The sequence below is a fragment of the Myodes glareolus genome, chromosome 6 (genome assembly GCF_982192425.1).
Source record: "Myodes glareolus chromosome 6, mMyoGla1.1, whole genome shotgun sequence".
Classification (NCBI taxonomy): domain Eukaryota; kingdom Metazoa; phylum Chordata; class Mammalia; order Rodentia; family Cricetidae; genus Myodes; species Myodes glareolus.
In genome coordinates, this window is record NC_142031.1 from 39,973,263 (window position 1) to 39,986,896 (window position 13,634).

At 40.3% G+C, this 13,634-nt stretch overlaps 1 protein-coding gene across 2 annotated transcripts in view; it reads left to right on the forward strand.

The window, feature by feature from the left end:
• Ptcd3 (pentatricopeptide repeat domain 3) overlaps positions 1-13,634 on the forward strand; it is a 31,413-nt gene that overhangs the window by 269 nt on the left and 17,510 nt on the right. For both annotated transcript variants that reach the window (XM_048421946.3, XM_085690706.2), the window contains exons 2-8: positions 3,366-3,418; positions 3,518-3,554; positions 5,438-5,483; positions 7,389-7,457; positions 7,938-8,042; positions 10,674-10,797; positions 13,080-13,195. In XM_048421946.3, the coding sequence (XP_048277903.3) occupies positions 3,366-3,418; positions 3,518-3,554; positions 5,438-5,483; positions 7,389-7,457; positions 7,938-8,042; positions 10,674-10,797; positions 13,080-13,195 (550 nt within the window). The remainder of the gene's footprint in view (positions 1-3,365; positions 3,419-3,517; positions 3,555-5,437; positions 5,484-7,388; positions 7,458-7,937; positions 8,043-10,673; positions 10,798-13,079; positions 13,196-13,634) is intronic.

The following is a 13,634-nucleotide window of genomic DNA, read 5'->3' on the forward strand; positions in this document are numbered from 1 at the left end:
TTTGAGATAAGTTTCGAACAGCCTTTATTCTTTCGGGTTTCTATTGTTGGGTTGTAATACTCTATAAAGTTGAAATTGTCCTTTAAAACAGGGCCATGTTTTCGTGAAGTTTCCGTTTCCGTGAGTGCTTCTACAAGCCCCTTCACACGTTTCTTTAAACCGCCTCCCATATTCATTTTAACTGTGCCGAAAGGAAAGGGCGAAGTAATAGATTTTCCCCGAATAAAGAGCAAGCTATTATTGCCACTGCGGATCGAATGTTAGAGAATGTTATGAGCCAAGACAATTAGGCTTGAGTAAAAGCCAAAAAGTCTTAAAAAAAAAACGCCTGACCCCACTCTTTCGATCTTGTGTTAGTTACATCTCTGTAATTTAATTTTCCACCCTTCGAACAGTGGCCTGGTGAAAGTGTGAGGCATTTAGGTGTAGTAAAAACTTGAAATCAATTTAATTTACTTTTGAATATGGATTCCAAAGCCTCATGCATGGAAATTACCCCATTCTACTGCTGAATTAAAACTCCCAACCAACCCAAGACAAACTTTTTTTTTGTTTTTTTTATTTTTTTGATATTTATTGAGCTCTACATTTTTCTCTGCTCCCCTCCCTGTCTCTCCCTTCCCCCGCTTCTATCCTCCCCTTGCTTCCAGTTTACTCAGGAGATCTTGTCTTTATACTTTCTACTTCCCATGTAGATTAGATCTATGTAAGTCTCTCTTAGTGCCCACATTATTGTCTAAGTTCTCTGGGATTGTGGTTTGTAGGCTGGCTTTCTTTGCTTTATGTTTAAAAACCACCTATGAGTAAGTCCATGTGATAATTGTCTTTCTGTGTCGCGGTTACCTCACTCAAAATAATGTTTTCTAGTTCCATCCATTTTCCTGCAAAATTCAAGCTGGGTTTTTTTGTTTTTTTTTTTTTTTTTTTTTTTTTGCTGTGTAGTACTCCATTGTGTAAATGTACCACATTTTCTCTATTCATTCTTCTATCGAGGGGCATTTAGGTTGTTTCCAGGTTCTGGCTCTGACAAACAATGTTGCTATGAACATAGTTGAGCACATGTCCTTGTGGTAATATTGAGCATCCTTTGGATATTTACCCAAAAGTGGTATTACTGGGTCTTGGGGAAGGTTGTTTCCTAATTTTCTGAGAAATCACAGCACTGACATCCAAAGGGGTTGTACCAGCTTGCATTCCCACCAGCAATGCAGAAGTGTTCCCTTTTCCCCACACCCTCTCCAGCATAAGTTGTCATCAGTGTTTTTTATCTTGGCCATTCTTACAGGTGTAAAATGGAATCTCAGTTGTTTTGATTTGCATTTCTCTGATAACTAAGGATGTTGAACATTTCCTTAAGTGTCTTTCAGCCATTTTAGATTCCTCTGTTGAGAGTTCTCTGTTTAGGCCTGTACTCCATTTTTTTTTTTATTGGACTATGTGATCTTTCGGTATCCAATTTCTTGAGTTCTTTGTATATTTTGGAGTTCAGACTTGTGTCTGATGTGGGGTTGGTGAAGATCTTTTCCCATTCTGTAGGCTGTCGTTTTGTCTTGTTGACTGTGTCCTTTGCTTTACAGAAGCTTTTCAGTTTCAGAAGGATCCATTTATTAATTGTTTCTCTCAGTGTCTGTGCTGCTGGGGTTCTATTTAGGAAGTGTTTCCCTGTGCCAGTGCGTTCAAGTGTACTTCCCACTTTCTCTTCTATGAGGTTCAGTGTGACTAACTTTATGTTTAGGTTCTTGTTCCATTTGGACTTGAGTTTTGTGCATGGTGATAGATATGGGTCTGTTTTCATTTTTCTACATGTTGATAGCCACTTTTGCCAGCACCACTTGTTAAATATGCTTTCTTTTTTTCCATTTGTTGTTTTTTGCTTCTTTATCAAAGATCAGGTGTTCGAAGATGTGTGGATTGATATCCGGGTCTTTTAGTCGGTTCCATTGGTCCTCCTGTCTGTTCTTATGCCAATACCAAGAAAAACTTTTATATTCAGTTTTTGCCCTTTTTTTTCAGTTGGATGATAGTAGGCAACTTTTCCCTAAGTAAATTCTAACTAGTAATAATTGTCTGAAAGAACTAGTGAATGAAAGAAATGTAACTTACAGTATACATTTTGTACCTACTTCATTTCAATTTGAGAACACCAGCTTACTTTATAGAAACGATTTTGCAGACTGGTCCCAGCCCTCCCTTTCTGCCTGTTTTCTTTGCCTGGTGGCTACTTGTTCAGCGTAAGATGATGCTCTCTTCATGTTGTCATTGGCTAACAAAAGCTTGAAAGAGGTGATCCTCTTCTAAAATGCCCTCATCACAGAGCAGTGTTGCTTTCAAATGTTGCCTGAAGGACAGGGAGATGGCCCAGTTTGTAGAGATGCTTGTCATCCAAGCCTCCATTATAGTTTCATGTTAAGTTGGAAGGAGAGAACCAACTCCATAGAGTTATACTCTGACTGTGTGTGCCATGGTACATACAATCACACAAAAATAATGAACGCTTAAGTAAAATGATACCTTAGACCAGGTATCAGTGGGTGAAGTAGCTTTCTCTGTGATCACATATAAAATTTCTGAGGAATTCTGATACCCTTTAGGAATGGAAGAGACAAGATATTATTAACTTCATTATTTTTATTGATTTTATTTTAGGATACCAATGAGTGTATTGTTATCTGTGAATAAGATAAGCACTGACTATCCTGGAACTCATTCCATAGACCAGGCTGGCAATAGGCCAATATTTCTATACGAGGAAAAAAAAAAATCAAAAAACTTGGTGGCCTCTGAGAATGTAGCAGTTAAAAGCCTTGTGTTGTTGATACAGTTTTGGTTGTTAAAAGCGATAGACTGTAAGGCCATGGGTGATCGTAGCTTCATTCTGATTGCTTTGAATGAAGTAGGCATTTACTGTCTGGGTTCTGTCTATTAAAAGCAACAGCTCACTGAGTTGGTCCTTGTCCTACGTTTTCCAGTTTAATTTCTGTGTATTTCAAACCAGCTGTTCAGATTGTTCCAGTGCCATTCAATTTTTCGACTCTAACCTTGTTTATTTTGTGATAAGATTAAATGCCCAAAACATTTTGGCTGAGGCTGTAGCTTAGTTGGTGTTCCAGAGCTTGGCTTAGCATGGGTGAGGCTCAGCTTTGACCCCTAACATCACAAATGAGTCAATCAGGCTTGACCTCCTGTTTCTTGCATTGAACTTGTTGTTTTGGTCATGATGTGAGGTATACAGTCTAGTCTGTTTGATCCATGATAGTTAGAAAATGTAGCTCAAAAATGTATACATGCAGGTGGAGATGAACTGAGAATGTCGTTAATGAGCAGTATTAACATTAGAGGGGGTTTTTGTTTTTATTTTAATTCAGGTTTTATTCTGGAAGTGCATCCCTCCCTAAGGTTGAAGGAACAAATGTAACAGGTATTTTTAAAATTATGGAAATAGTTTTTTATTTAAAAAATATACAGTTATATTTCTTTGTAGTTAGGAAGCTGATTGTTTTTATTTTTATCCTGTAAGGAATTGAAGAAATAGTCATTCCAAAAAAGAAAACATGGTGAGTATTAATTTGCTATTCATTTAACCAGTGGCTGGGTGTTTAAAACATAAGTTTTAAGCAGTACCTATCACATAGGCAAATATTTATGTTAGCTATTATTTTGAAGTTTTGTGATATCATTTTTTGTGTTAAACTGTGCATTTAGTTTAGAATTGAACTATTAGATATACTTTTGTATAATGCTTTTAAATTTTAGTGGCTGTTATAGTTCATTATCTAAATATGACTAGACTCTTGTTTTAGTGGCCAAGAGCAAGAACAGTGGCTGGCCATGGTGCCACCTGCCTTTAATCCCAGCACTCAGGAGGCAGAGGCAGGGGGATTTCTGTGAGTTGAAGGACAACCTGGTCTACCTGGTGAGTTTATACAGTGAGGCCCTGTCTTTAGAAAAAAAAGGACTATCAGAACTAAGAGTAGGAACTTGTCTGTGAATAGAGCATCCCAGTGTACAGCACTTTGCCAACATCTGTACCCAAAAAACTATAAGAAGTACAGCAGGAGGAATATTTGGAGTGTGCTACCATGTAATGGCCACCCGCTTGTATTGTACCTTATAGTCCTTTATGAATGTAAATTTACCCATATACCTGGCAGAAATCCAGGTAAATTGAGTGTTGTTTTGTGGCAGCATACACCTGTAATTCCAACACTCTGGAGGCAGAAGTTAAAGGATTGTCAAAGGTTCCAGGGCTATTTAGCAAGGCCTTGACTCAAAAAACAAATTAAAAGTATTATTTACACCAATCAAGTTGCTTTTCATTGAATTTATAGTTTAGCAATACAGGGGAATCCAGTGCCTCAGGCTTCCACAGGCTCCTGCGTTCATGAGCATATAACCACACAGACACATGATGTCATCTGTCACTTATGCTGATGAAGCTTTTCCAGTAGTTCAGCAACAGAGGTAAAGTGTACTGCTGGCCTAAGGGTCTTCTGCCCTCCCTGAATAAAAAGTAGGCAAGGAGTTTATTCAATTTGGCCAATTAGGAAGAGAGACAAAGAGGTCCAGTGGGAACCTCCCCCTCCCACCCCAATCACCAGTAAGGAAAGGGCTGGAGTTATAAATAGCTGGTTCAGGCTATGGCATGGTCTCACATCATTGGCCCACCATTGCCTAGGCTTCAGTCTCCTGCTGAAAGATGGTCTGACAAATTAGAACTGCGTGAGATCTATTTATGAGAGAAAATTCCTTCTTTGGCTAGCCTCAGACTTCAGCATTTTTCTTCTCCCAACATGAAGTTCTCTGGGGTACTCAGGGAGGGACAGAGGTATGTGATATCCTCATTTTTGCCTTGCCTATCACTCTTACCGTTAGATTTAGATAAAGAGGCGCCTCAGTCCTGTGGGATTCAGTAAGGATGCTAGAGGCTTTGCTTTAGTTCTTCAGGTCAGAGTTCAGAGCCAGTACTTTGGCTAGTTAAAGGCAGAAATCTAGAGAGCTTCTCTACGAATACATGAGGAAGTCACAAGATAGATTTATGAGGCAGGAGAGGGAATTGCTAGCCCTGGGTAATGGTATTAGGGACAGGTCAGAAAGCATATGAAGGAAGCAAAGGGAAGGAGGCATGTGTGCCAATCAAAAGAACCAGACTCTTGGTGCTGAGGGTCGACCTCATAGGACTCTAAGCCCCATCCTCTAGCACTGATTATTGAGTTAGAGTTCAGCTCTGGAGCCAAGAGTCTCCAGCCTTCCTCCAGCCTCTGCCTCCCTGTCCCTGAGATTAAGGATTTGCAGTCATACCTGCTTCTGTTCTGGTGGTTTTGAGGAGTAAACCCTGACTCTGGGTAAGGACTTGTCTTATGGCCAAGTCCTCTGAGCGGCTTGCTCGCTTTGTGAGTGTGAGTAGTCTTGATAATGGCTGACTTGTGGTTTATTCTAGGGATAAAGTGGCTGTTCTTCAGGCACTTGCAACCACAGTGAACAGGGTAAGTAGGATTTTTTGATTAATAACACATTAAGTGTTATAGCTCTTTATTCAGAATTAAACTATAGTGTATCTGGAAAATTTTTTTACAATCTAACCCAATCCCTCCTTTTGGAAAATGGGAATGCAGGTTTGTGAAGTGACCAGCCCAAGTCTGGCTAGGATGTAATGCTCGTGGAGTGTTTCTACAGCATATGATAATTGCTTGTTTTGTCTTGTTTTGAGAGACAGTCTTCCTGTAGTCCTTGCTGTACTGGAACTTGGTATGTAGAGCTGGGTGGACTCACGATTACAGAGATCCTCTTCCTGCCTCTGCTTCCCAGGTGTTAAGATTTTCTTTGTTATGTTTACAGTGTTCTGTCTGCATGTACGCCTGCATGCCAGAAGAGGGCATCAGATCTCATTATAGATAGTTGTGAGCCGCCATGTGGTTGCTGGGAATTGAACTGTGGTCAGTGCTCTTAACATTTGAGCCATCTCTCCAGCCCCCAAATTTATTTATTTTTATTTTATGAGCATTGGTGTTTTGCCTGCATGTATGTTTGTATGAGGATGTCAAATGCTCTGGAACTGGAGTTACAGCTGCTTGTGAGCCACCCACCATGTGGGTGTTGGGAATTGAACCTGGGTCCTCTGCAAGAGCAGTCTGTGCTCTTAACCACTGAGCCGTCTCTCCAGCCCCAGAGTGTTAGAATTTTTAAGGACTTATACTGTCATGCCTATTTATCAGTAATTTTTAAGTTATTGGAAAAGCTGTTTGACATGCTTGTTTCTAAAAAGGAATGAAATAAAATTAATTAATTAAAAAATAGTTGCTTGTTTCTGAGGGATTTGATAACCAAGCAGAGATGTTGTCTTAGTTCTGACTCTGGGACTTGGGTCCTTCCTGCTGGTGATGATACACTGGTCAAAATACAGATCTTATATCAGGTGTGGTGGTACATGCCTTTGATCCCAGAACTTGGGAGACAGAGGCTGGAGTTCCGTAGCTCCTTAGGCCTCCAAAAGGCACACACACAGTTCTAAATAGCATTTCAGATGCTTATTTACAGACTAATGAACTGCTCAGTCACTGTCCACCTGATTAGTTGGGGCAGGGTCTCAATTGAACCAAGAGCTTGCCTATAAAGGTTGGTTTAGCTATCCAGTATTCTGGGAATTCCTTGTCTCTGTGTTCTGAACACTAGAATTATAGGAGGACTAGCTCAACCATCCAGTACTTAAAAGTTCTGTGGTTCATACTTACATGGCAGGTGCTGTAACTACTTGGCCATTTCCCAGCCCCTGGAAGAGGAACTCTCTTTTACTTTTGTTTTTTTCAAGACAGTTTCTTTGTAGCCTTGGCTGTCCTGGAACTTGCTCTGTAGACCAGGCTAGCCTCAAACTCAACCCGTCCCCCGTCTCCCACCAGTACTGCGATTAAAAGTGTACACTACTACCTGGTAAGAAGGAACTCTTCAGGGAATATGCATATGGATGCATAGTGGCTGTGCTGTGAAGGAAATCTTATTACAGGACACTGTCAAGGGACTAGTTAATTCAGGGAGTCCTTAACTAGCATTTAAAACTGTGATAGTCCTAACTGACAACAGACTGAACTCCTAAGAAATAAGGTGGAGGGATTAACACAGTGCCTAAATGCTAATTCTGTTAAGCTCTGGGTTCAATCCCTATTACCAAGAGAAGAGAAAATCTCGTAGGATGGAGCCATGGGGATTTGTACTTACTTGTTTTAAGTTGTACATAATTTGGGGAAAATCTTTTGACGTGTTGTATTCTTTCTATATATGCAGACATATGACCATACATATTCCTGCATATATGTTTCATATATTACAGAATTTGTGATCATCAATAAAGCTTAGAGAGTTTGAATGAAAATCTAAAAAGCTGTGCATTTCCACAGGACCCCACAGCTGTACCTTATGTTTATCAAGATGACCCTTACCTCATCCCAACCTCTACTGTGGAGTCGGTGAGTGCTGTTATGAAACTTTTGAAATACTTTCAAGACCCTTACTAATTTGTGTAACAGTATGTAAATAGTTGAATTATTAAAATGAAATAAACCTTGAAAAGCTGATACATGCTGACAAATCTTTTATCAAAAAAGTATTTAAGTATTATCTCTGGAGAATGTTTTGGTTGTAATTTTTCTTTTATTAAGGTCATAACTAACACATAAGCAAACCATTTGTGTACGTGTATGTATGTGTGTGGGAGGTGGGTGGGTAGTGTAGGCTGTGCTGTGTATAAAACGTGACCTGAAATTGTCATACTCAGAAGTGAGCTATGTGGTGTACTGTAACTTGCTTTGTAATTGGAACTTCTAGTATTATTGCATTTTTTTTTTTCTGGGGGGAAAGGGAGTAATTTTTGTTGAGAGTGAAGCTTTGCTTAAGTCTAAATTTTGTGTAAGTGCTAATTTGTATTTAAATCTCCCCCCCCCATATAGCGTTCATTTTTATTGGCAAAGAAGTCTGGGGAGAATGCAGCAAAGTTTATTATTAATTCACATCCCAAATATTTCCAAAAGGATGTAGCTGAGCCTCATATACCGGTAAGGAGTGATTGTGTGTTTTACATACTATATGAATGCAAATTAAATCACACTTCCATAGCTGATTTAGCCATTTTAGTGCCTTGGATGCTGGAGTGAGAACATTTGCTAAGCTTTTAAAATTCTTCTTGTGTGATTCCTAATGCTACTCCTGAGACTTTTCCTCTGTGACCATTCCTTTTCAGGGTCTCTAGTGGCTTCCTACATTTCCTTATAAATGTTTATCTGTATGAGGTCTCTGCTCCTTTTTCTGTTTTTACAGTCTGCACTTGCTGTTTTGGTCATCCTTGCACTCCGAAGACATTGCCATGTATCTTAACCAGGTTCCTCTTCTTGGGTCTTGAGACTGTGGTTGTGACTCTCCCTTGTTCTGTAGTGTGCAATGTTACAGTGTCTGCCACTGCAGTCGGTCTCTTCTGTACAAGAGTGAGCAAAATAAGTGCATCCTTTCCTCCCAGAGTCGTGACAATGCCAGCCTCACGTCTTGCTTACAGCCACTCGCTTTTCCATTTTGTTTCCCAAACTCACACCCAGACCTGGCCTTCTTCCTTCAGTCACTTCTGGTGACTGGCCAGCACGCCAACACGGTTATGTGGTAAAGATTAAAACCCTGATATAGAGCGATGGCAGTTGTGGACTGGTCATCTGTTGGCTTACCTCTCTCCCTTTAAGTTCTTGGCTGACGGTGTTCCTGTGCTTGGCTTTGGGGTCACTGTCACTGGAAGCCTTGCAGGGCTCTCTGCCTTGGAGATAGTGCCATAGCACATTGTACTAGAATGAGCTGTTTCTATCTCTGGTTTTTAGTTTGTTTTATTTTGCTGTTGGGGTGTGTGTGTGTTAATGACGGAATGCATGGCCTCGTGTAAGCTCCCTGCCACTACTTAGACCCCTGTATAGGTTGCTTTTCCTGTTGTGACAAAATACATGACAGGAAGCAACTTAAATGAAGGAAAGGGTTGCTCTAGCTTAGCGTTAAAGGAAATTATAACCCATTGTGTAGGGTCAGTGTTGCAGCAGGAGCAGCAGGCAGGTGGTCACACTGGAACTGCAAGCAGGGAGCAGAAGCCTCGTGTCCCAGTAGTTAGCTCATTTTCTCTTTATATGCAATCCATATCTTGTATAGAATGATGCTGCCCACATTCAGAATGGGTTTTCCCTCCACAAGAACTTGACCTAGAAAATCCCTCCCCCAGAAACTTGACTTTTATTGATTCTGTCAAGTTGATAGCATTAACTGTCATTACTGACTCTAATGCCTTATAAGTACTTTGATGGAAGAGAATTCCCCCTACCCCTGATAAAATGTCAGAATCCCTAATGCCTAGTCTAGTACCTGGAGTAAAGTGGTACATACTCCAAATATATTTGAAAAATTAGTGAAAGATACCTTGGTGGTATTGAGTGTTCAGAGGAAAAGCAAACTCCAGGCAACAGTTTTGGCTTTTAGAAACTCATATGCTCTGGTGACTTTAACCAAGATGAAGCAAAAAGGTTTGGGTTTGGGGTGTACTAGCTGGCTTTGTGTGTCAACTTGACACAAGGTAGAATCATGAGAGAGGAAGGAACCTCAGTTGAGGAAATGCCTCCATGAGATGTGTGGCATTTTCTCAATTAGTGATCAGTGGGGTAGGGCTCAGCCCATGGAGGGTGGTGCCATTCCTGGACTGTGGTCCTGAGTTCTATAAAAAAGCAGGGTGAGCAAGTCATGTGAGGCAAGCCAGTACGCAGCTCCTCTCCATGGCCTCTGCATTAACTTCTGCCTCCAGGATCCTATCCTGTTTGAGTTCTTGTCCTGACTTCCTTCAGTGGTGAGCAGCAACATAAAAGTGTAACCCAAATGGACCCTTTGCCTAACTTGCTTTATGTTCATGGTGTTTGTCACAGCAATAGGAGCCCCAGCTAAGACACGGGCGGGAGGTATTATTGTTATTTGTCTTTTCTCTAATTTCAAGACAAGCTCTCACCTAGTACCCTGGTTGGCCTGGAACTCAGAAGAAATCCACTTGCCTCTCCTTGCAGGGTGCTGGGTTTAAAGATGTGTTCTACCATGCCTGGCTTTATGTTTCATTGTTTTGTTTTGGAAGCAGTTTTGTTTGTTTGTTTGTTTGTTTGTTTGTTTTTTACTGGATCCAAAGTATTCAGCTTCAACCTGGGGTTGAGACCCTTGGGGTCTTCAAAGTATGGATTGGATATTTATGATTGAATATTTTAAAATTTTTATAAAATCAGGAGATAAGTAGTCTTCTCTGTTCAGGTTGAAGTTTATTGGCCTTTCTTGTTCATTTGTTTGTTTTGATTTTGGTTTTTCAAGACAGGATTTCTCTGTGTAGCCTGGACTGTCCTGGAACTTGCTCTGTAGATCAGGCTGACCTCAAATTCACAGAGCACAGAGGTCTGCCTGCCTCTGCCCCTGCAGTACTGGGGTTAGATTAAAGGCATGCACCACCACCCATGCAGCTTCTTGTTCTTATCTGTATATTTTATTTCAATATTCAGATGTAAGTGGTATGTAGTAAGGAAAACAGGAACTAGAGCCATGAATTTTTTGGTGTGTTGATGCTAATAGCCCCATCCTACTGTTAACCTACTTCCTTTGTCTATTTGTCATCATTCATTCATCTTATTTTCTAGTGCTTGATGCCGGAGTCCTTTGAGCCTCAAATTGAAGATGTGAGTGAAGCTGCCCTGAAGGAACGGATCAGACTCAGGAAAGTCAAGGCTTCTGTGGACCTATTTGATCAACTCTTACAAGCAGGTGACTCCCCTCAGTCAGAGCTCCTCTTGCAACACGGGGCCATTTGATAGGATCCAAGTAGTGTTAAGTATAAATAACTAATGTGTTTACTTTGCTTGATGGTGTTGTTTCTGTTTTAAGTGGTGTAATATACATAATTCATTTTCTGCTCCAGTTTCCTACTGAAGCTATAAGTGAAGCAGAACTGAAGGCTCATCTTTTGTTTTCATCCTGTGCACTGGTAAAGAAAGTACATGTTGATGATTATTCCTTGGCCTCCTTTTTTTTTTAACATTAGGTGTGAGAAAGCATGGCCAAATAAATTAGAAATATGCTGAGTGGTGGTAGCACACGCCTTTAATCCCAGCACTTGGGAGGCAGGGGCAGGACAGCCAGGGCTACACAGAGAAATCCTGTCTTGAAAAAAAAAAAAAACAGAAATATTTTAGTTTTTGTGTGAGTTTTGTTTACATGTATATCTGCGTCATATATGGGCCTGGTGCCTGAGGAGACCAGAGAGGGCATCAGATCCTCAATAACTGGAGTTACAGGTGGTTATTTTGCCACCATTTTGGGTCCTGGGAATCAAGCCAAGTCCTGTGGAAGAGCAGTGAGTGCTCTTAACTGCTGAGCCATCTCTTCAGCCCCAGAGTAGTATTTTAAAAGAAAGATTGTTCAACTGGGATCAGAGACTTGGACATTGATGTGATTCTGCCTCACTTAGTAACCTAGATAAAGGCCATGTAATGTTTCCAAATGTCAAACATCATGTTTTGCTTTGAATTAGATATGGAGAACTCTTGGTTTTTTGAGATAAGTTTTCTCTGTGTCTCTGACTATTCTGAAACTCACTCTGTAGACCAGACTGGCCATGAACTCACAGAGATCTGCCTGCATCTGCTTCCATGAGTGCTGGGATAAAAGGCATGCACTACTATTGCCTGGCTAGATCTGAAGAACTTTATAGGAAACACAATTCTAGATATTGTGGCTGGTAAGCTACAGCGAATGTACATGTGGCCACCTCAGAGGCAACCATTATCATTAAATTTTAGGAGTCTAGAATGCTGTTTAATGAATTAGAATAGAAGAAATGAAAGCATGGGAAGTCATTGAGAATACGATTTGAACCCAAAACATTTTCTCATACCCTTCTTCAGGAATTTAGGTGGCTTTCTATAGTGTCTGACACACACCTGAAGGGCGACAATAGATAGTATGTTGGTGAGGTTTTTCTGCTTTCTGAGTGTGAGCAGTGCTTGGTAGGAATCTGGATTGCACTCCTCAGGGATAGTGGTATAGGTGTGTGCAGCCCCTCAGGAAATTCTTTTGGGGTTTATGAAGCAGGGTGTCATGTGGCTTAAACTGGCCTTAAACACTTTGTAGGCAAGGATGACCTAGAACTCCTTCTGCCTCTGTCTAGAATGCTGGGTTGTAGGTCTGGGCAATTATACCAAGCTTAATAAATTGGGCCTTTAACCTTTTAAAAAAATACTTCTTTTTGAAAAAAAATTATATTTTTGTGTGTATGGGTGTTTTTCCTGCATATATGTAAGTATGTCTGTCATGTGCTTCCCTGCTATTTGTGGAGGTCAGAAAAGACTGCTGACTCCCTTGGAACTGAAGTCATGGATGCTTGTGGTCCACCATGTGGGGGTCAAAGTTCAGGTCCTCTGCAAGACCAAAAATGCTCCAGGCTGCTGAGCTATCTCTCCAGACCCCTCTTTTCTTTCCTTTGTACTTTGTCTATAAAATAAGTGCTGACATGGGAGTCATTTTGAGCAGTCAGGTTTTAGTGGGTTTTGTTGTGGATTTTTGAGGGAGTTAAATGAGTTGTTTGTTTTTAAGATGATTGATTGTCCATTATGCAGTTTTACTGAGGGCCTGAATCCAGTTGAGATAATTGTGTATATTCAGTGGATCTCTAAGGGAATTAAGTGGAAATTGACCTGGACCTATAGGTCGTTCTTCAGTGACCGGTTCCAGAGAGGAAAGGCCAAGGGATCAGAAAGCAGAAGATACCAAAACTGGGGTCAAAAGGTCTCACACAAGTGTGTCTTATGGCAAACAAGTTTATTAGGAAACAGCATCTTACATACAGTTTGCAGGGGGACAGTGGAACAGAGTCACCAGAAAGCCAACATGGATTATATTGGTTAATTGGTAACGTGGTAGTAGGGATTAAGTATGTAGCCAAATAAGCCGCCATGAATAGAAAAAAATGAAGAATTTTATCTAACAGGCTTGCTTTGGTTCTTGGATGTTTGAAGGTTTTTTTCTCTTTTTTTTTCTCCTAACCACAGGAACCACAGTCTCTCTTGAAACAACTAATAGTCTCTTGGATTTATTGTGCTACTATGGTGACCAAGAGCCCCCAGCTGACTATCCATTTCAACAAACTGAGCATACAGAAAACTTGGTAAAAAAAAAAGAAAAGAAAAGAAAAGACTTGGCTTTTTATTTCTAAAATAATGCTTTCTCAAAATGGGCCAGGGTTCTGTGCCATGTGTCAGAATAGTAAAGGATCTATACTGAGAGGGCAAAATAGCCTTCAATAAGCAGTGACTGATGAAGGAAGGCACATACGAACATTGATTTTTTTACTCATTTTTAATCAGTGTATATTATACAAAATAATGTATTTTATTATGACATTTCATCGGTATATACACTGTATTTTAATAATGCTCCCTCCCCCTTACCTTCTCACCTTTCCCAGTGGTCTCTTTCATTTTCCCAAATAGCTCCCCTTCTACTTTGTTCGTATGAGAAAAAACAAGCAACGTCTGCTTTTCTGACTATATAATCTCTAGCTCTACCCATTTTTCTACAAATGACATAATTTTGATCTTTATGGT